Source organism: Anolis carolinensis, chromosome 6, assembly GCF_035594765.1.
Source record: "Anolis carolinensis isolate JA03-04 chromosome 6, rAnoCar3.1.pri, whole genome shotgun sequence".
Lineage (NCBI taxonomy): Eukaryota > Metazoa > Chordata > Lepidosauria > Squamata > Dactyloidae > Anolis > Anolis carolinensis.
Genome location: NC_085846.1, coordinates 120,158,951 through 120,179,956, shown reverse-complemented (window position 1 = coordinate 120,179,956; position 21,006 = coordinate 120,158,951). Strand labels below are relative to the sequence as shown.

Sequence of the window (21,006 nt, the reverse complement as noted above, 5' to 3'; positions counted from 1 at the left end):
TATATGCATACACATGTATGTATATACACACACACACTTAAATGTATATGTTCCTATTCTGATGCTTGTACAGTTTTTGGTGCTTGTCATCAACCATTATATACATATACATAATGGTTGATGACAAGCACCAAAAACTGTACTAACATCAGAACAGGAATATATACAGTATATTTTAGTATTAAGAAACACTGTCAGAAGCAAAGTTAAAACCCAGTATTGAATATGACAGTTAAAACTATCTAAACGTGGCCTCTATTCTTCCAGTCTTCAAAAACAATGGGAAGGCGCTTCTTCCCGCGGAGTCCTTAGGCAACCTAATTACTCCAAAACACAGGAAGGCCTTCTCTTTGGCTAAGTTCAATGTTCTCCCTTCTGTTGTACTTCAAGGAAAATATATCGAAGGACCATACGATAGACGCCTATGTCCCTATGAGGCTGAGGCATGAGGTTGTCCTGCTCTTTTTACTGAGACCTTTGGAAACATTTTATAAATCCAATTTTACCCAGGAGACCTGTAAGGTTTTCTGTTGACTATCTTTGGTCTGACCAACACCCTAAAATTACTGCCAAAGTTGCTACCTTTTGTGCAGCAGCATTCGCTTGTTGGTACAAGATCTTAGAAGTCTTAGAAGGCTTTAAGATTTATTTCAGTATTTGACATTACTGAATGTTTACTCCACCTTCTTCCCAATGGAACTCAAGGCGCAAGTAACCAGTGGGAGAGACTTTTACTATGTAGACCAGGGGTCCCCAAACTAAGGCCCGGGGGCCGGATGCGGCCCTCCAAGGTCATTTACCTGGCCCCCGCCCTCAGTTTTATAATATAATATTTTTATATCAGTTTTAATAATATAATATATTGTATATACATATAATATTGATAATAATATTATGTTATACAATATAATACTAATAGTAATACCATATAATTATATTAATTATATGTTATATATTACATATTATATAATAGTATAATGGTATAGTTCAATATAGTAATATATGATGCTAATATTGTGTTATGCTAATAATATAATATATTGTGTGTACATACAGCTGCTCTGAGTCCCCTTCGGGATGAGAAGGGTGGGATATAAATGTAGTAAATAAATGCAGTAAATAAATAATTAATTTTAGATTTAGGCTCGGCCAAAGTCTGAAATGACTTGAAGGCACACAACAACAACAATCCTAATTAACTTGACTATCTCATTGGCCAGTAGCAGGCCCACACTTTCCAGTGAAATCCTAATAGGTTTATGTAGGTTAAAATTGTTTTCATTTTTAAATATTGTATTGCTTTGTTGTTGTTGTTGCACTACAAATAAGACATGTGCAGTATGCATAGGAATTTGTTTTGTTTTTTTCAAATGATAATTCGGCCCCTCAACAGTCTGAAGGATTGTGGACCGGCCCTCTGCTTCAAAAGTTTGGGGACCCCTGATGTAGACAATACAGTCAATCTAAATGTATCCTTATTGTAACCTCCCCTGAACTCATTCTGAGAGAGAGAGAGAGAGAGAGAGAGAGAGACAGACAGACAGACAGACAGGAGATACACTGAGAAATAAACAGAAGTCTTTAGGGCCTGGCTGGGGGACATCAACTCTCCCAACTTGGGATCAGTATGATTTTTTAAAAGCAGATTATGAAACAAATCACAACAAAGTATTTCTAAATTTAAAATACAAATATCATTATTACATAACGGTGTTCGTGGAGCAGGCCCAGCAGAGTCTCGGGAGGGGAAGGTGCCGCAATGCAGGAGGTGGAGGGAGGGGGCACGCTGTTGTTATTGTTATTATTAGTATGTTTATTTATAGGGTGGTTGTATGTTTTCCGGGCTGTTTATACTCTGCTTTTTCTCTCCACAAGGTGACTCATCGGGTGTTGCCTGGTGGCCCCTCCTGGCCCTGCCATTGGCAACTGGGGAGGGGCAAGGATGGAGCCTTGGGGGCCACGAAGGGCAGGCGTGGGAGGCACTGAAGGGACCCCCCCCTCTGGGATGCCATCAATGCCTCTCAAGCGACCCAAAGGACCCTCCCCTCTGAGGCCCTGTGTGGGCAGCCAAGTCCCATGAACCAGAAGGCAAAGCCCCCCCCCCCCCCCCGCTCAGTAATGTCTGGAGGGAGAGAGGATTGCTCTCGGAGGAGCCATTCTCCCATTGCAGCCCCCCCCCCCACCCCCCCACGATCGGGAGCATGCGCCTTGCTGCCTGCCTCTTTTCCTGCGCTTCCTGCCTTCCCACGCTGCCTTCCTTCCTGCGGACGGCAAAAGCACCATCTGTCCCTCCTTCCATCCCCAGCCCCCCCCCCCCCCCCAATGCAAAGGCTGCTTCCGACATGGCCATCTAACACAGCACGACATCCCCGGCCATCTAACACAGCACCGCCATTAGCCTCAAGTGCTTTCTCACAGGGAGGGGCCCTTACATCCACCCTTTGAGGGGGGCAGGCCAGGCTCCTTCCATGTTGGGGGGTGGGAGGTGGTCCTGGGGAGTCCAGGGAAGGGAGGGCTGGGCACTGCAAGGAAGGAAGGAAGAAAGGAAAGAAGGTCCTTCTAGGAAGCTGGCTTCTGAAGGGAAAACGGGGGGGGGGGATTTTGGGAGGGGAGATCTGCCAAAACAGTGCTCCAGCCCCCCCTTCCCCATATTGTATTACCAAGGGCTACTGGGAGTTGGGGAGCCACAGATTAAACCACTGAGCTGCTGAACTTGTTGAACAACAGGTCAGTGGTTCGAATCTGGGGAGCGGGGAGATCTGCGGTGAGCTCCTGCTGTTAGCCCCAGCTTCTGCCAACCTAGCAGTTCGAAAACATACAAATGTGAGTAGATCAATAGATACTGCTCTAGTGGGAATAAACAGATACTGCTCTAGTGCTGGCCACATGACTTTTGAGGTGCCTATGGACAACACCAGCTCTTTGGCTTAGAAATGGAGATGAGCACCACCCGTTGAGTCAGACTCGACCAGACTTAATGTCAGGGGAAAACCTTTACCTTACTGCAAGGTGGACTTGAACAGTGGGGAGGGGCAGGGGCATGTGGGGCAATTGGCAGTCATTTTAAAAGGGGAAGCACACAGCATGTTGCCTTCCAGTCCCTGCCCTGTCTGTCTTTTGGGTGCTGCCCTGCCACCCCCCCCCCCCAAATCCAGCTCCAGGAGCATTGCAAAGCCACCTGTCTGGGCGAGAGAACTGCCTGAGGCCAGCACAGGGCGGTAACCAGGGCTCAGAAGGGCTGCCTGCCTGAACAGCCCAGCCTGGGGCCAAGCCAGCCATCCTTCCCTCCACCAGGAAACAGGGTGCGTGCCAGTTCTCCTTGGGCCGGAGTCACCCGTCAGTGGCCCTCAAACCTTCCTCCAGAGTCACTAAACCTGGGCCGGAGGCAGGTCCCTCTGCCTGGAAATGGATTGCAAGCTAAACGTAAGCCAAGGGCATGTTGCAGCAGCAACAAGAGGTCAAGACGATCCTCAGAGGCATCAACAGAACCTGCGCCTGGCCTGAGGGAGGTCAACAGGGCCTTCCTCCTCTGACCTCAGCTGCAAAGGGCCACTGGGTTCAGTTTGGGGCGCCGTCCTTTCTCAAAAGCAGGCTGACCAGTCAGGAAGGAGGCCTGACCACGTCCTTCGGCCCCTCTGTGCTTGGGATGAGCATGTGGCATCTGTGACAGTGCAGAGTGCATTGCTGGCAGCCAAGTGACTGGGACACAGCGATGCTGCCTTAGAGACAGTTGACCCTCAACACTCATTCTGAGCAGAATGTGCCTGATTTTGCAGGGAGCCCTTCTCCATACTTGTGTATTGTTGTTCATATGTGGCACTTTCAGTGCTTCTCTGAGCCGCCCCGAGTCCCCTCGGGGAGATGGCGGCAGGGTACAAATAAAGATTTACTATTACATCATTATTATGTTCTTCCAGGGAACGCCACTGGCTGCCCCTCTGAGCCTGGACCCAGGTCAAGGGGCCTCCTCTGCTGAGTGGGAGGGTGGGCAGCTTTGGGGTCAAATGCCTGACCCAGCCAGGAGAGCCCACTCACACAAAGGCCACGTGAGTGCTGGTGGGTCTTCAGAGGGGCCCTGCTCCTGGGCCCCCATCCGTGGGGCAACAGGTCTCTGTAAAGGGGGTGCCCCCTCCCCAATTGGAAGCCAAGCCAGGCCTGGGACTGAGCTGGCAAGCCTTTCAGCCCCAGTATTTGCTCAAGTGTTTTAATTGGGTTTTATGGCCTTTGTTTTGTTACCTCAAAGTTTTATTGTTTGTGGATTGCTGTGAGTTTTCCGGGCTGTGTGGCCATGTTCCAGAAGCATTGCCTTGTTTCCAACGGACCTTACAACCTCTGAGGATGCTTGCCATAGGTATAGACGAAACGTCAGGAACAGAAAATCCTTCTGGAACATGGCCAAACAGCCTGGAAAACTCACAGCAATCCAGAGATTCTGGCCATGAAAGTGTTCAGTGACACATTTTATTGTTTGCATGAAGGATCCGGGGTGCCAGTGCACTGCTGGGCTTCTATACATCTTAACTGCAGGAACAGAAGCCTTCTGCATCGCTTTCCCGCCCCAGGGAAAGAAGTGGCCTCGTGGGAGAAAGAAAGCCGCTGCCTTCTGACCCTTCTGAGTGTGAAAGGTGTGTTTACATCTCTCAGGTCACCCTTTTTCCTTCTCCTGGCCTTCTGGCCACAGCCTTGTGTGTCTTGGGGGGGGGGCATGACCTCTGGCCCAACTGTGGGCCCCTTGCAGCCTTCCTGCTTCCTGCCTCCTCCAAAGGGAAGGCCTCCTTCCGCAGCCCAAGATCATAGTCCCCTTTGCCAGGAAAGCCACGGCCTCTCTCTCCACAGCCAGCGTGGCCCCTGCAAGGCCTTCCAGGCCGAACCTCCCAGGCACAGCCCTCCTTCAAGCCACACAAGGGGTCTGTGTCCCCCATCTGCCTGCCCCACAAGCCCACGACCCAAAGACTCCAGCCCCTTGTTTGCTCCGCCTCCTTTCTAGGCCTGCCCCCCCTCCATTTCCCACTCCTCAGTTGCCTGAACAAGGCACTTTTGGGGGAATGCATTGGAGGAAGAGGAGATTACTCAAGGGGAGGGAGGGAGGGAGGGGGTTCACCCTGTGGCCGCACCCCACCCAGTCAGGGAACAAGGGTCCCCCCAAGGCTGCCGGAGAGGCTCTGGCCACTCAAGGGACACAGAGGTCAGCCAACGTGGAGTGGGGGGCACCCCTCCAGGAGAGACCAAATGTTGCAGACCGGAGGGAGGGAGGGAAGGGGCCACCTGGCAAGGGCAGCATCATATGGCCAGTGGGCTTCAGGCCCCCTCCCAACAAAAGGACAAGGCCTTGACCAGGGCCCCTATGAAACTCTCTACAGCCTGAAAAAAAAGGGGGGGGGGCTTTTTCCATGTCAGGAGCGACTTGAGAAACTGCAAGTCGCTTCTGGTGTGAGATAATTGGCCATCTGCAAGGACGTTGCTCAGGGGACATTGCCCGGATGTTTTACTATCCTGTGGGGGGTTTCTCTCATGTCCCTGCATGGGAAGCTAGAGCTGACAGATGGGAGCTCACCCCATTCCCCGGATTACAACCATTGACTTTTTGGTCAGCAGTCTGCTGGCACAAGGGTCCAACCTATTGCGCCACCGGGTTGAATCGGGGCATGGATGCCCCCCCCCACCCCAGTGAGTGACCCAGGGCCAGGCCTGCAGAGGAAGGAGGGAGGGAGGGAGGGGCAACAGCTTCAGGCCCCTCCCTCCCTGATCCCCCTCCTCAGCCCCCCATTCAGCCATCTTGAATGGACTCACAGCAGCTGGGCAGGAGAGGCCTTGTGTGCCATCACCCCAGGCCCACAGCTGACCCCTGGCCCCCAAGGACTGCCCCAAAGCCCCCCCAGAGAAGGAAGGGAAGAAGGCGCCCCCCCTCACCCCCCCCTTCTTCCTGTTTTCAAAGGAAAGCCTTGGAAATGCAGCATCCAAGCCTCTCTCCTGTTGCCTGGAAACCAACAGGCAGAAGCAAGAGAACCCCTAAATTAGGATGTCGCTTTCTCCTTCAAGAGGAAGCTGTGGCATTGAGGAAAAAGGGGGGCTTGGCCAGAAGGAGGCCCTGGACCCCCGGCCTGGCAGGGAAGGAAGGGGCTGGCTGGGCAAGGGGCCCGCTGCAAGGAGAGAGCAGGCCGGGGGCTCCCTGCCCGGGCAGAGGGAGGGATGGCTGGCTCCCCTGGGCACACGAGGCAGACCCTTCCCCATTCACACACCCATTGCGCCCATGCATGCCACCCCTGGCCCCTCCCCAGGACCCGCCATAAAGAGCCCCCACGACCCACACAGAGCAGCCATGAAGGTAACAGGGTCCCTGCCAGTGCCCCCCCCCCCCGCCACACATCTAGGGATGATGAAATAAGGAGCAGACCCCCCCCCCCCTAATGCAGAACACCAGCAGCAACAACAACAATGCTTCAAAGCCTTCCAAAGGTGAGACAGGGCCTTGTCAATCATGGCCCTTCAGGTGTCAAACTCCCTCCCCAGTGAGACTGGATCGGCCCCCTCCCTCCTGACCTTCCGAAAGAGAGTGAAAACGTGGCTTTGGGATCAAGCCGGGTTTGGAGCATAATAACTATAGTGCAATAGATGGATCTGAAATGATGTGCAATGACTCCCGGATTAGGATTGTGGGTAGAGTGCTTTTAATGTATTTTAAACATTTTAATGTATTTTGATCTTAATTTTATTTTAATTGTATATTGTTTTTAAGGCGATTGAATGGCTGCCTATCTGTAAACTGCTTTGAGTCCCCTTCAGGGTTGAGAAAGGCAGGATATAGATATAGTAATAGAAAATAAATAAATACATTCTGGAAGCCCCCTGGACCCCAACCTGCCCCCTTCCCTCATTGCCTGGCCCTGCATCCTGGGGGGGGGGGGGGCAGGTCAAAAATAGTGGGCTGCAAAGGGCCATTTGGGCCTCATGTTCAGAGAGAGAGCTGCTGCTCACACCCTGAGTCTTCCCACAGCTGGAAATGAGATGAACCCCAACATGCTGCCAGTCCTCAGTAAAGGCAGCCTTTCTGGCCTTTTGGCCCCGGCTTCCAACCAAAGAGGAGACCCTCCTCTCAATCCTTCTCCCTTCCAGGCCTGGCAAGATCCGCCTTTGGAGGCAGGCTTTGCCCTGAGAGACCAGGGCTGGGGAGGGGGCTGCAGAATGAGGAGGGGGCTCTGGGGGGCATTTCCCAGCCAGGAGCCTTGCTTTGCACAGAAGAGGAAGCGCAAGAAGGCAAGCCCGCTTTTAGGCCTGACCCTGAAGCTGCAGCCAAGGCCTGCAAAGGGAGCTTGTCCCCCCCCCCTCCCCTTTCTCAAGGCACCAGGATTTTTTTTTTGGGGGGGGGGCATGGTATGTCCTTGATGCGCAAACCCTCAGGCCTAGGCCTTCCTTCTTCCTGGAGCCAATGTGGTTGAAGAAAAGAAGGAAGGAAGGAAGGAAGGAAGGAAGGAAGGAAGGAAGGAAGGAAGGAAGGGAGGGAGGGAGGGAGGGAGGGAGGGAGGGAGGGAGGGAGGGATGCTGGGGGTCGCACTGCAGCCTCCCATTCCCCGCCATGCATTGGGGCACGTGCCTTGCCCCCCCCCCTTTCTATATCCCTCCTTTTCAGGGAAGGAAGGGGCTGATACTGCGGTGGGGGGGGGGGGAGACTAAGCCCCTTCCTCCTCCCCCCATTTTAGAGAAAACATTTTTGGATCAGGTGATTTTCACTACTGAGATTAGGATGCTTTAATGCTTTTGTCTTCGCCTCTCAGTGTTGCGCATGCAACATTGAAGGGTTCTCAGTCCTTTTCAGTTTCCAGTGTTTATTTACAGTAGAGTCTCACTTATCCAACACTCGCTTATCCAACGTTCTGGATTATCCAACGCATTTTTGTAGTGAATGTTTTCAATACATCGTGATTTTGGTGCTAAATTCGTAAATACAGTACGAATACATAGCATTACTGCGTACTGAACTACTTTTCTGTCAAATTTGTTGTATAACATGATGTTTTGGTGCTTAATTTGTAAAATCATAACCTAATTTGATGTTTAATAGGCTTTTCCTTAATCCCTCCTTATTATCCAACATGTTCACTTATCCAACATTCTGCCGGCCTGTTTATGTTGGATAAGTGAGACTCTACTGTATATCTCTATGTTTGTGTTTATTATTTACAGTAGAGTCTCACTTATCCAACGTTCTGGATTATCCAACGCATTTCTGTAGTTGATGTTTTCAATAAATCATGATATTTTGGTGCTAAATTCGTAAATACAGTAATTACTACATAGCATTATTTTGTACTGAACTGCCTTTTCTGTCAAATTTGTTGTATAACATGATGTTTGGGTGCTTAATTTGTGAAATCATAACCTAATTTGATGTTTAATAGACTTTTCCTTAATCCCTGAGGGGCCTGAGGCTTTGAGGAATGGTGGGAGTTGCAGTCCAAAACACCTTCAGGGAGGGAGGGCCCAAGTTGAGCCAAAAGCCTGGGCCCATAACCAGTTTCCTGCTTGAGGGGGTATGGATTTATTTCCCTATCCTATTATATTCCTGCCATTCATAGGCACCCTCCCAAGAAAAGATTCCCCCACCCCCCCAGGCAGTAAGCAGCCAGGCTTTGAAGCTGCAAGGCCATTCAGTGCTAACCACGCCAGGCCCATTGCACCATTCATCAGGAGCCGAGGCCAGAGTTCTTTTCTTTCTCCTCCTACCCTCGCATCCATAGGCTGCAAACCTCCTTGATTTAGCAGTATATAAATACAGTAGAGTCTCACTTATCCAAGCCTCGCTTATCCAAGCTTCTGGATAATCCAAGCCATTTTTGTAGTCAAAATATCGTGGTATTTTGGTGCTAAATTCATAAATATAGTAATTACAACATAACATTACTGCGTATTGAACTACGTTTTCCTTCAAATTTGTTGTGTAACATGATGTTTTGGTGCTTAATTTGTAAAATCATAACCTAATTTGATGTTTAATAGGCTTTTCTTTAATCCCTCCTTATTATCCAAGATATTCGCATTTGCGGGCCCGTTTAGCTTGGATAAGTCATCATCATCATCATCATCATCATCATCATCTAATTACTTATTTATCGCCCTCCATCCAAGATGCCCTAGGCAATTTACAAGCTAAATTGTAAAGGATAAAAATACATACAGTAGAGTCTCACTTATCCAACACTCGCTTATCCAACGTTCTGGATTATCCAACGCATTTTTGTAGTCAATGTTTTCAATATATCGTGATATTTTGGTGTTAAATTCATAAATACAGTAATTACAACGTAACATTACTGCATATTGAACCAAGAGGTCATGAGTTCGAGGCCAGGCCGTGCCTGCATCTTGTCTCTGTTCTATGTTATGGCATTGAATGTTTGCCTTTATGTGTGCAATGTGATCCGCCCCGAGTCCCCTTTGGGGTGAGAAAGAAGGGCGGAATATAAATGCTGCAAATAAATAAATTAGCACCTTTAATTACTATTATGTACGCTGGAAACTCAATTGACAGACCCAGTCTTTTAAACTTGAACACACCTATCTGTATTTTATAATGCGTTTTATGAATGTCCGATGTAAGTTAATTTGTTAACTGATTTATAGTGTACTAGCTGTGCCCGGCCACGCGTTGCTGTGGCGAAGTCTGGTGTTCTGGGAAATAAAAGTATTGAGGAATTGGTGGTAGTTAAGGTCAAGGGTAAAGGTTTTCCCCTGACATTAAGTCCAGTCGTGTCTTACTCTGGAGGTTGGTGCTCATCTCCATTTCTAAGCCGAAGAGCCGGCGTTGTCCGTAGACTCCTCCAAGGTCATGTGGGATGACTACATGGAGCGGCGTTACCTATTGATGCACTCACATTTGCATGTTTTTGAACTTCTTGGTTGGCAGAAGCTGGGGCTAACAGTGGGGGCTCTCTCCGCTCCCCCAATTCAAACCTGTGGCCTTTCGGTCCAGAAGTTCAGCAGCTCAGCGCTTTAACACGCTGCGCCATCAGGGGATATTATTTCCTAAAGGTTGTGAATATACAATATTTCTGATTGGTTTTTTTTTTGTTGGAGGCAAGTATGAATGCTGCAATTAGGAAAAATGATTAGGATGTGATGGCCTTGCAGCTTTAAAGCCTGGCTGTTTCCTCCCTGAGTGAATTTTTTGTTGGGAGGTGTTAGCTGGCCCTGATTGTTTCCTGTCTGGAATTCCCCTGTTTATTTACTGTCCTGGTTTTAGAGATTATATTGTTCTGCATTATTCTATCCCAGTAATTATTTCATATTAAAGAAGAATCTCACTTATCCAACATTCGCTTATACAATGTTCTGGATTATCCAACGCAGTCTGCCTTTTCATAATCAATGTTTTTGTAGTCAGTGTTTTAAATTCATTGTGATATTTTAGTGGTAAATTTGTAAATACAGTACGTAAATACTGCATAGCATTACTGCGCATGGAACTACTTTTTCTGTCAAATTTGTTGTATAATATGATGTTTTGGTGCTTAATTTGTATAACGATTACCTAATTTGATGTTTAATTGGCTTTTCCTGAATCCCTTCTTATTATCCAACATATTCACTTATCCTGCCGGCCTGTTTACGTTGGATAAGTGAGACTCTACTGTATATTTCTAATCTTATATTATCTGCTCAGAACTGGATTATATGAGGCTCCTTCTTCACAGCTGTATAAAATACACACTGAAGTGGATTATATGGTAGTGTGGAGTCAAAATAATCCAGTGCAAAGCAGATAATATAAGATTATAAATGGGTTATATAGCTGTGTGGAAGGGCCTTGAGTCTACACTACATATAATCCAGTGCAAATTAGATAATCTGTGGAAGAAGTCTAAGTGAGGCCTAGATCTGCCTGTCCCCTAACTGAAACCTGGCTGTCCCTTGGTTGCTAGGCAACCAAGTGGGCAGAGATTAGCCCTCTAAACTGGCAGCAATTGGATAAAAAAAATTATTGCTCTCCCTCTAATTAGGACTTTATTTTTCTTTTCTTTTTGTTTTATCAACCTTGAGGCGTGGATGATGGGTTGTGTTGTCAAATTTTGAGGTTGGGGGGCCTGTACTTTTGTTGTTTTGTGAATAGCCGTGATGCCATAACTCTTTTATATATATAGATTGTACAATTTTTATATATATGTGTTTTATTGTAAGCCGCCCTGAGTCCCCTGTTGGGTGAGAAGGGCAGGATATAAATATCGAAATAAATAAATAAATAAATAAATAAATATTCAGGGTTGTTGTATGTCTTTCGGGCTGTGTGGCCATGTTCCAGAAGTATTCTCTCCAGACGTTTCGCCCAAATCTATGGCAGGCATCCTCAGAGGTTGTGAGAAATAATAATAATAATAATAATAATAATAATAATAATAATAATAATAATAGGGTTGTTCTGTGTCTTTCGGGCTGTGTGGCCATGTTCCAGAAGTATTCTCTCCTGACGTTTCGCCCACATCTATGGCAGGCATCCTCAGAGGTTGTGAGAAATAATAATAATAATAATAATAATAATAATAATAATAATAATAATAGGGTTGTTCTGTGTCTTTCGGGCTGTGTGGCCATGTTCCAGAAGTATTCTCTCCTGACGTTTCGCCCACATCTATGGCAGGCATCCTCGGAGCCTCACAACCTCTGAGGATGCCTGCCATAGATGTGGGCGAAACGTCAGGAGAGAATACTTCTGGAACATGGCCACACAGCCCGAAAGACATACAACCACCCTGTGATCCCGGCCATGAAAGCCTTCGACAACAAATACATATTCGCTTATCCAAGCATCTGTGGGCCCGTTTAGCTTGGATAAGAGAGACTCGACTGTACTGTATAATTATTTATTATGTATACTATGTATAAATAGAGTATCCATACCATAATAAATAAATAAATATTCGTTTATCCAAGCATCTGCGGGCCCGTTTAGCTTGGATAAGAGAGACTCGACTGTACTGTATAATTATTTATTATGTATCCTATGTATAAATATAGTATCCATACTATAATAAATAAATAAATATTCGTTTATCCAAGCATCTGCGGGCCCGTTTAGCTTGGATAAGAGAGACTCGACTGTACTGTATAATTATTTATTATGTATCCTATGTATAAATATAGTATCCATACTATAATAAATAAATAAATATTCGTTTATCCAAGCATCTGTGGGCCCGTTTAGCTTGGATAAGAGAGACTCGACTGTACTGTATAATTATTTATTATGTATACTATGTATAAATAGAGTATCCATACCATAATAAATAAATAAATATTCGTTTATCCAAGCATCTGCGGGCCCGTTTAGCTTGGATAAGAGAGACTCGACTGTACTGTATAATTATTTATTATGTATCCTATGTATAAATATAGTATCCATACTATAATAAATAAATAAATATTCGTTTATCCAAGCATCTGCGGGCCCGTTTAGCTTGGATAAGAGAGACTCGACTGTACTGTATAATTATTTATTATGTATCCTATGTATAAATAGAGTATCCATACTATAATAAATAAATAAATATTCGTTTATCCAAGCATCTGTGGGCCCGTTTAGCTTGGATAAGAGAGACTCGACTGTACTGTATAATTATTTATTATGTATCCTATGTATAAATATAGTATCCATACTATAATAAATAAATAAATATTCGTTTATCCAAGCATCTGCGGGCCCGTTTAGCTTGGATAAGAGAGACTCGACTGTACTGTATAATTATTTATTATGTATCCTATGTATAAATAGAGTATCCATACTATAATAAATAAATAAATATTCGTTTATCCAAGCATCTGCGGGCCCGTTTAGCTTGGATAAGTGAGACTCTACTGTACTGTATATTTATTATGTATATCGTGTATACATAGAGTATCCATACTATAACAAATAAATAAATAAATAAGCGGGGCGCTCCATTTTGTTCTGCGGCAGTCTCAACCCAAACCGCCGCCACCATCAATCAGCCCCCCCCCCCCCCCCACATAATAATAATAATAATAATAATGATAATAAGAATCCCCCGGGCGGGCGGGCGGGGGGGGGGACGGGACTGACCCTCGATGGCGATGACGTGCTCGCGGATCTGGGCCTGGAGGGCGAGGTCCTCGACGCGCTCGACCAGGTCGTAGATGGCGTAGATGTTGGGGTGGACGGACTCGAAGCGGCCGATCTCGGCGCGGATGGCGGAGGAGTTGGAGAGGCCGAAGGGCGGCGGGGGGCCCGCCGAGGAGGAGGAGGAGGGCGGGGGGGGCCCGCCGCCCCCCGGCGAGGACGAGGAGGAGCCGCCCCCCGCGGGGCCCCCCGGCGCCGACAGGCCCCCCGCCCCCGACGAGGAGGACGAGCAGCCCCCCGGCACCCCGCCGCCGCCGCCCCCGGAGAAGTTCATGGCGCCCGGAGAGCGGGGAGGGCCCAGGACGGAGGGGTGGGCGGGGGTCCGGGCGGGGGTCGCGCTCACGGGCCTCGCGGGCGCTCTCCGCGGGGCAGCATGGCCTCCGGACCCCTTCTCGCCGCCCTCCTCCTGCAGAAGAAGCCGCCGCCGCGTCCGCAGCAGCAGCAGCCGCCCCCTCCTCCTCGCCGCCCCCTCGCCCCGCGTCACTCGCGCCGGCCGCAAAAGAGCCGCCCCCGGAAAGAAAGAAAGAAAGAAAGAAAGGCGGGAGGGGAATGGCGGCCCCAGCCCGGACCCCCGCCCCCGAGAAAGAAGCAGGGGAGAGGGAGGGGGTTACGTAAGGAGCGCAGGGGGGAGGGGGAGGGGCCAGGCCACCCAGCCCCGCCCCCTTTCGCGACCCCCCCCTCCCCTCCCCCCGAGAGACCCCAGGAGGGCGCTTCCCCACCCCAGGACCCACCGCAGGCCCAGAGAGAGAGAGAGAGAGAACAGTCCCAGCAATTGGTTACCGAAGGCTTTCATCACTGGGTTCTCTGGCCTGTCTGGCCATGTCTCCAGAAGCATTCTCTCCTGACGTTTCGCCTACAGCTATGGCAGGCATCCTCAGAGGTTGTGAGGTTTGTTGGAAACTAGGCCAGTGGGGTTTCTATACTGTATATCAAGGCTTGTAGCCGGGGGGGGGGGTGTTAGGGGTTCAACCCCCCCCCCCCGAATTTTTTCAGTTTTAAAAAAAACCCTGGTTTACTCATGAATTTTAACTGGTTAACCAAATCCCCATGCTAAGTCTATGAGATGCAAAAAATTAAGTCCCTCCAGGCACTATCTCAAGCAGATATTGACAGGTCTGTAGCTGCAGTGGGTGTAGGGGTTCAACCCCCCCCCCCCAATTTTCAAAACCCTCCCCGAAATTTTTTTCTGGCTACGGCCCTGTGTATATCCCTGCCAAAATTAACAAAATGAAGTTCAACAGGGACAAATGCAAGATACTCCACTTCAGCAGAAAAAAATGGAATGCAAAGATACAGAATGGGGGACAATGCCTGGCTAGACAGCAGTACGTGTGAAAAAGATCTTGGAGTCCTCGTGGACACATCAGGAAGAACTTCCTCACAGTGAGAGCTTTTCGGCAGTGGAACTCTCTCTCTGCCCCAGACTGTGGTGGAGGCTCCTTCTTTGGAGGCTTTTAAGCAGAGGCTGGATGGCCATCTGTCGGGGGTGCTTTGAATGCAATTTCCTGCTTCTTGGCAGAATGGGGTTGGACTGGATGGCCCATGAGGTCTCTTCCAACTCTACTATTCTATGAATCTATGAACAAGTTAAGCATGAGGCTACAATGTGATGTGGCTGCTAAGAAAGCCAACGGGATTCTGTCCTGCATCAATAGGGGAATAGCGTCTAGATCCAGGGAAGTTATGCTCCCATTATTCTATTCTGCCTTGGTCAGACCACACCTGGAATCACACTGTGTCCAATTCTGGGCACCGCAGTTGAAGGGAGATGTTGACAAGCTGGAATGTGTCCAGAGGAGGGCAACTAAAATGATTAAGGGTCTGGAGAACAAGCCCTATGAGGAGCGGCTTAAAGAGCTGGGCATGTTTAGCCTGCAGAAGAGAAGGCTGAGAGGAGACATGAGAGCCATGTACAAATACGTGAAGGGAAGTCCTAGGGAGGAGGGAGGGAGCTTGTTTTCTGCTGCCCTGCAGACTAGGACACAAGGGAACAAGGGCTTCAAACTACAGGAAAGGAAGGAGATTCCACCTGAACATCAGGAAGAACTTCCTCCCTGTGAGAAGGGCTGTTCGGCAGTGGAACTCTCTCCCCCAGACTGTGGGGGAGGCTCCTTCTCTGGAGGCTTTTAAGCAGAGGCTGGATGGCCATCTGTCGGGGGTGCTTTGAATGCGATTTCCTTCTTCTTGGCAGAATGGGGTTGGACTGGATGGCCCATGAGGTCTCTTCCAACTCTATGATTCTACGATTCTATATATCCCTGTAAAATGGTGTCGGGGGGGGGGGAGGGGGGGGGAGAAAGAAAGAACTCTTGTCTGTTGGGCAAGTGGGAATGTTGCCATTGGCCCCCTTGATTAGCACTGAATTGCCTTCCAGCTTCGAGGCCTGGCTAATTTCTCCCGGGGGGAACATGTGATGAACCAACCTGGACACAGAAATATTTATTTCAGGACCTTTTGTCAACTGTAAGCAACTATAAGCAATAAGTTTTAACATGTTGTCGAAGGCTTTCATGGCTGGAATCACAGGGTTGTTGTGCATTTTCCGCATAAGCGGCTGAGGGGGAAAAGGAAAAGGCCTGAGGGTGTGAAGAATGGTGGGAGTTGAAGTCCAAAACCTGGAAGGCCCTGTCTCTCTGCACCCGGTTGTTGTGGCCTCAAGGCACACTGTTTCAACCCTTCCTTGCACTTCCTTCCTTTCAGCCTAGCTTTCTAGTTGAGCAACGTCTCCAAGTGTTAGCGATCCCTCCCAGTTTTGTATCGCCTGCAAGTGTAAAAAAGATTCCCCTCCATCATTTAAAATGACTATAACATTGAGGAAGCAGTCACTGGAGGGAACTCTGGGCAAGCCAGGAGCAGATTGTGATTGTGTTTTTGGAACTCCTTGTTTGTGATTGTGTTTTTGGAACTCCTTCTCCACAAAACTCTACCCAAGAGCCCCCCCCCCCCTTTTTTTTTTCCTTTGGCATTTCTAGCTGTGGGATCGTGCCCAGGTTTTCCTGAGTTTGATAAAACCAGCTTCCCTGAATCCCAAGGTTTGTGTTTGCCCTTAAGCTTTGTTGGCTTGTCCCACTTTTGGGAACCTTAGCATTGTGTGGCCACTCCACCCCTACCCCCCAAAGCACCAACCCCTTCGATCCCTGTGGCTCAGGATCAGTTCCAGGATTATTTATTTATTTAATAATAATTTAAAAAATCTTCATTTATACCCCACCACCATCTCCCCACAGGGACTCGGGGCGGCTCACATTTATTTACAGTACAGTAGAGTCTCACTTATTTATTTATTATTATTTTATTTACAGTATTTATATTCCGCCCTTCTTTCTCACCCCAAAGGGGACTCAGGGCGGATCACATTACACATATAAGGCAAACATTCAATGCCTTGACATAGAACAAAGACAAAGACAAACGCAGGCTCCGAACTGGCCTCGAACTTATAACCTCTTGGTCAGAGTGATTGGTCTCAGCTGGCTGCAGCTGGCTGCTCACCAGCTTGCACCACAGCCCGGGCCTTATCCAAGCTTCACTTATCCAAGGTTCTGTATTATCCAACGCAGTCTGCCATATATATATATACATACACACACACACACATACATACATACATATATATAAACCTTCCTTCCTTAGTTTCTCCATACCTCACCACCTCTGAGGATGCCTGCCATAGATGTGGGCAAAACATCAGGAGAGAATACTTCTGGAACATGGCCAGACAGCCCGGAAAACGTACAACAATCTAGTCTGCCTTTTAGTAGTCATTGTTTTTGTAGTAAATGTTGCAATGTTTTGGTGTGAAATTCGTAAATACGGGAATTACTAGATAACATTACTGTGTATTGAACTGCTTTTTCTGTCAATTTCTTGTAAAACATGATGTTTTGGTGCTTAATTTGTAAAATAATAACGTAATTTTATGTTTAATAGGCTTTTTTCTTAATCCTTCCTTATTATCCAACATTTTCGCTTATCCAAGGTTCTGCCGGCCCGTTTATCTTAGATAAGTGAGACTCTACTGTATTTATATTCTGCCCTCCCTTCTCACCCTGAAGGGGACTCAGGGCGGAGCACAATGTACACATACAGTAGAGTCTCTCTTATCCAACACTCGCTTATCCAACATTCTAGATTATCCAACGCATTTTTGTAGTCAATGTTTTCAATACATTGTGATATTTTGGTGCTAAATTCATAAATACAGTAATTACTACGTAGCATTACTGCTTATTGAACTACCTTTTCTGTCAAATTTGTTGTATAACACGATGTTTTGATGCTTAATTTGTAAAATCATAACCTAATTTGATGTTTAATAGGCTTCTCCTTAATCTCTCCTTATTATCCAACGTATTCGCTTATCCAATGTTCTGCCGGCCTGTTTATGTTGGATAAGTGAGACTCTACTGTACAGGGCAAACATTCAATGCCCTATGAATATAGAGACAAAGACAGAGACACAAAGGGAATTTAACCTTCTCCAGCTTCCAGCTTCCTGAGGGTCTGCTCGATTCCGGCCACAGGGGGAGCAGCTGCTTCATCATCCACTGTGACACCAAGTCCTTGGATACTTCCTCAAACACTGCTGGATGATTTTTATGGTGTCGTAAATTAGTTAAATTAGCCTCCCCACATAAGGTAAGTTAGTTAAATTAGCCTCCCCTACATTTCCTACTAGATAGATGCAACTATCTTTTGGGTTGCTTACGTCAACAACGGGCAGGGCTATTTTATATTTTAATGGCTGGGTGCTCACTCTGACACGGGCTGGCCTCGAACTCATGACCTCTTGGTTAGAGTGATTTATTGGCTACTAACCAGCTGGCTACTAACCAGCCTGCGCCACAGCCTGGCTACAGGATTACTGCCCCTTGTTCCTTCCTCCACCTTTTAAAAAGGGAAGGTACATTTGAGCTTGTGAGCAGAGCCTGCCTCCCAGCAGATATCAAGGAGGTGAGGCCCCCCCATCAAAACAAGCTTCCACTAGATTGCTAGTGTTCCTTAAATGTACCACCCACCACTTTTTCTGCATTTGTCACCTGCAAGAAACTCTTAGTACAGTGTTGCCTTTTATTTATCAATCCACTGGTCCCGTTTCATCATTCCTGCAGATTTCTGTACCAGCGAATCTGACATTTAATATCACTCCTCCTTCCTTTTCTTCCCCATCTATTCTTCTTCAACAGATTTTACCCCTCAGTTATCAAGCTGGGCCTGGGAAGCCCCTCTTGCCCAAAGCATTGCCCCACGGCCAGTGGAGGCTTCAGAGGAGCCTACGAGTGCGGAGACAGGGTCACTCCTCGCAGTGGTCACTTTGCTCCACCCCCTGTGCCCAAGTGAGCAGAGACACACAGCATGGTCTGGGCCTCTTGGGTCAGGCCCTGTTCACACATATGCGCACACACCGGACACCTGCCAGGAGGCTCAAGCAGGACAACGGCACCACTGCTGACCCACAGATGCGGCTGGACACCAGGGGAAGCATCCTCATGCCCGTTGTAGCCAATGCCTAGTGACAAGAAGGAACAAGAAGGTGGGGATTGTCCCAAAGGCAGCATCCCAGAGTGGCCAGAGTGCCAACTGGTGTGTACTGGGTTAATCTGGGGCACCGCAGCTCCCAGTCCACATTAACCCTGCTGCTGTGAGACCCCTTGTGACTGGAGGGGGGGGGGCGGGGGCCGCTGTAGAGACCTGGGCTTACGTTGCCCTTTTTTCACTCACTGGCTTCCCCAATGTTCTCCAGAGGATGTGGGAGGAAGCACTTTGTCTGTGCAATGATGCTCGTGCTCTGGGGCAATGTTTGGAGGCTGGCTGGTGCTTGCAGAAGGGCCTTCGTGCCAAGGCAGGCAGGGTGGGTCAAGGGCTACCAATTGGGGGGGGGGGTGGAATTCCCAATGGGGGGAATAACACTTCCCCCCACTTTTATGTTCTCTGCCAGCCTTCCCTCTCTCTCCACATTGTCACTTCAGTGAAGGCATAGGGAATGGCACTGAGGGTGAGGGGGGGATTGGCAGCTCCTTTTGGAACAGGCTTGCTTTCGGGTGGGCCTGCCTTTCAGTGCGCTGTTGCTGGCTTGGAGCCCTGCCCCTCTGCCACCCCTCCCCGCACACTTGTCCAGTCCTGCTGGCAGGGAAGCCCTGGGAGTTTGGCCGGAGACCCAGAGAGAGCTGCCTGGGTGCCAGATTCACCCCTGGCACCACAGCACCCCCAGGAGGGGACAATGGGGCAGCCCTGAGGGCGAGGGAATGGGGAGGGGGCACATCCCATGCACACGCAGCCCCTTCTCCAGGCTGCTAGGGGGGCACCGTGCATGGCCAGCCCCCCACACCACCCCTGAAGCACATTGAGATAATAATAATTGGAATGTAAACATCACAGACACGCTTTCTATTGGGAACTGCAGCCCTGTCCCATCTCCTTGGCTCTAGAATAAACCCATTTATTTTGGGACAAAGCAATCTCTGGCCCTCTGGATTTTTATTTTTTGCATGTTGCAATCAGAATTTCAGAGAAAGGAAGAAACAAACAAACAAAAGAGTAAGGAAAAAAACAAAGTTCATTTGCATAGCATGTCCCATACGGATCTGTGAACCGCCCTCCATGGTCTGAGCACATGAAGTTGGAAGGACTCCTTCAATTTCTTGTCGAAGGCTTTCATGGCCAGAATCACTGGGTTGCTGTGAGTTTTCCGGGCTGCCGGGCCATGTTCCAGTAGCATTCTCTCCTGACGTTTCGCCCACGTTTATGGCAGCGATCCTCAGAAGTTGCGAAATATATTGGAATTATTATTATTATTATTATTTATTCATTTCCATCCTGCTTTTCTCCCATGGGTGATCATTTTCATAGTTTCCTCTTTTCCTCCATTCCATTTTACGATGTCTTTACCCATTTTATGCTTTTAAATGAGTTTTATGATCATTGTAATGTATTGTTTTATAGAGTCGATTTTATTGTGGTTTTATTTATTGTAATGCGTTTTAACTGTTGTATTTGTTATGATAGCCGCTCCGAGTCCCTGCCGGGAGATGGTCACGGGGTAGAAGAATAAAGTTACTTACAGTAGAGTCTCGCTTATCCAACGTAAACGGGCCGGCAGAATGTTGGATAAGCGAATATGTTGGATAATAAGGAGAGATTAAGGAAAAGCCTATTAAACATTAAATTAGGTTATGATTTTACAAATTAAGCACCAAAACATCATGTTATACAACAAATTTGACAGAAAAAGTAGTTCAATGCGCAGTAATGTTATGTTGTAATTACTGTATTTACGAATTTAGAACCAAAATATCATGATATATTAAAAACATTGACCACAAAAATGCGTTGGATAATCCAGAGGCTTGGATAAGTGAGACTCTACTGTATTTAAATACCTCTAGAATCAGGACAGTAAACAAAGAACTACAGATGGGAAACAATCAGGGCCAGCTAACACGTCTCAACAAAGGATTGCCCCAGGCAGGAAGCAGCCAGGTCTTGAGACTGAAAGGCTAATAAATGCTAATGATGGAGATTAATTGCAGCATTCATACTTACCTGGACATCATGCCTCCTTAGGAAGTACGGTGACGCTTAGGCAAGGCCTGGGCCAACTCAGGCCCTCCTTCTCTCCAGATGTTTTGGACTCCAACTCCCAGAATTCCTCACAGCCTCAGGCCCCTTCCTTTTCCCCCTCAGCCGCTTAAGCGGCTGAGGGGGAAAAGGAAGGGGCCTGAGGCTGTGAGGAATTCTGGGAGTTGGAGTCCAAAACACCTAGAAGGCCCAGGCCTGGAATAGATTGACTCATTCTTCTGGAACTACAGGCCCCACAATGCATGGCGGCAGTGATGGCGGCCTCCTCAGAGAGGCCTTCTCGTCATGAGGGGCGTGGCTTC

General features: G+C 47.9%; 1 protein-coding gene across 2 annotated transcripts in view; it reads right to left on the bottom strand.

Annotated features, from left to right (window-relative positions):
* Window positions 1-13,701, bottom strand: part of agap3 (ArfGAP with GTPase domain, ankyrin repeat and PH domain 3) — a 64,934-nt gene extending 51,233 nt beyond the window's left edge. The window contains exon 1 of one of the 2 annotated variants that reach the window (XM_062957342.1): window positions 13,070-13,701. In XM_062957342.1, the coding sequence (XP_062813412.1) occupies window positions 13,070-13,400 (331 nt within the window). In that variant the 5' untranslated portion in view covers window positions 13,401-13,701. The remainder of the gene's footprint in view (window positions 1-13,069) is intronic. The other variant, XM_062957343.1, reaches the window with a different exon arrangement.
* Window positions 13,702-21,006: the final 7,305 nt, after the last annotated feature.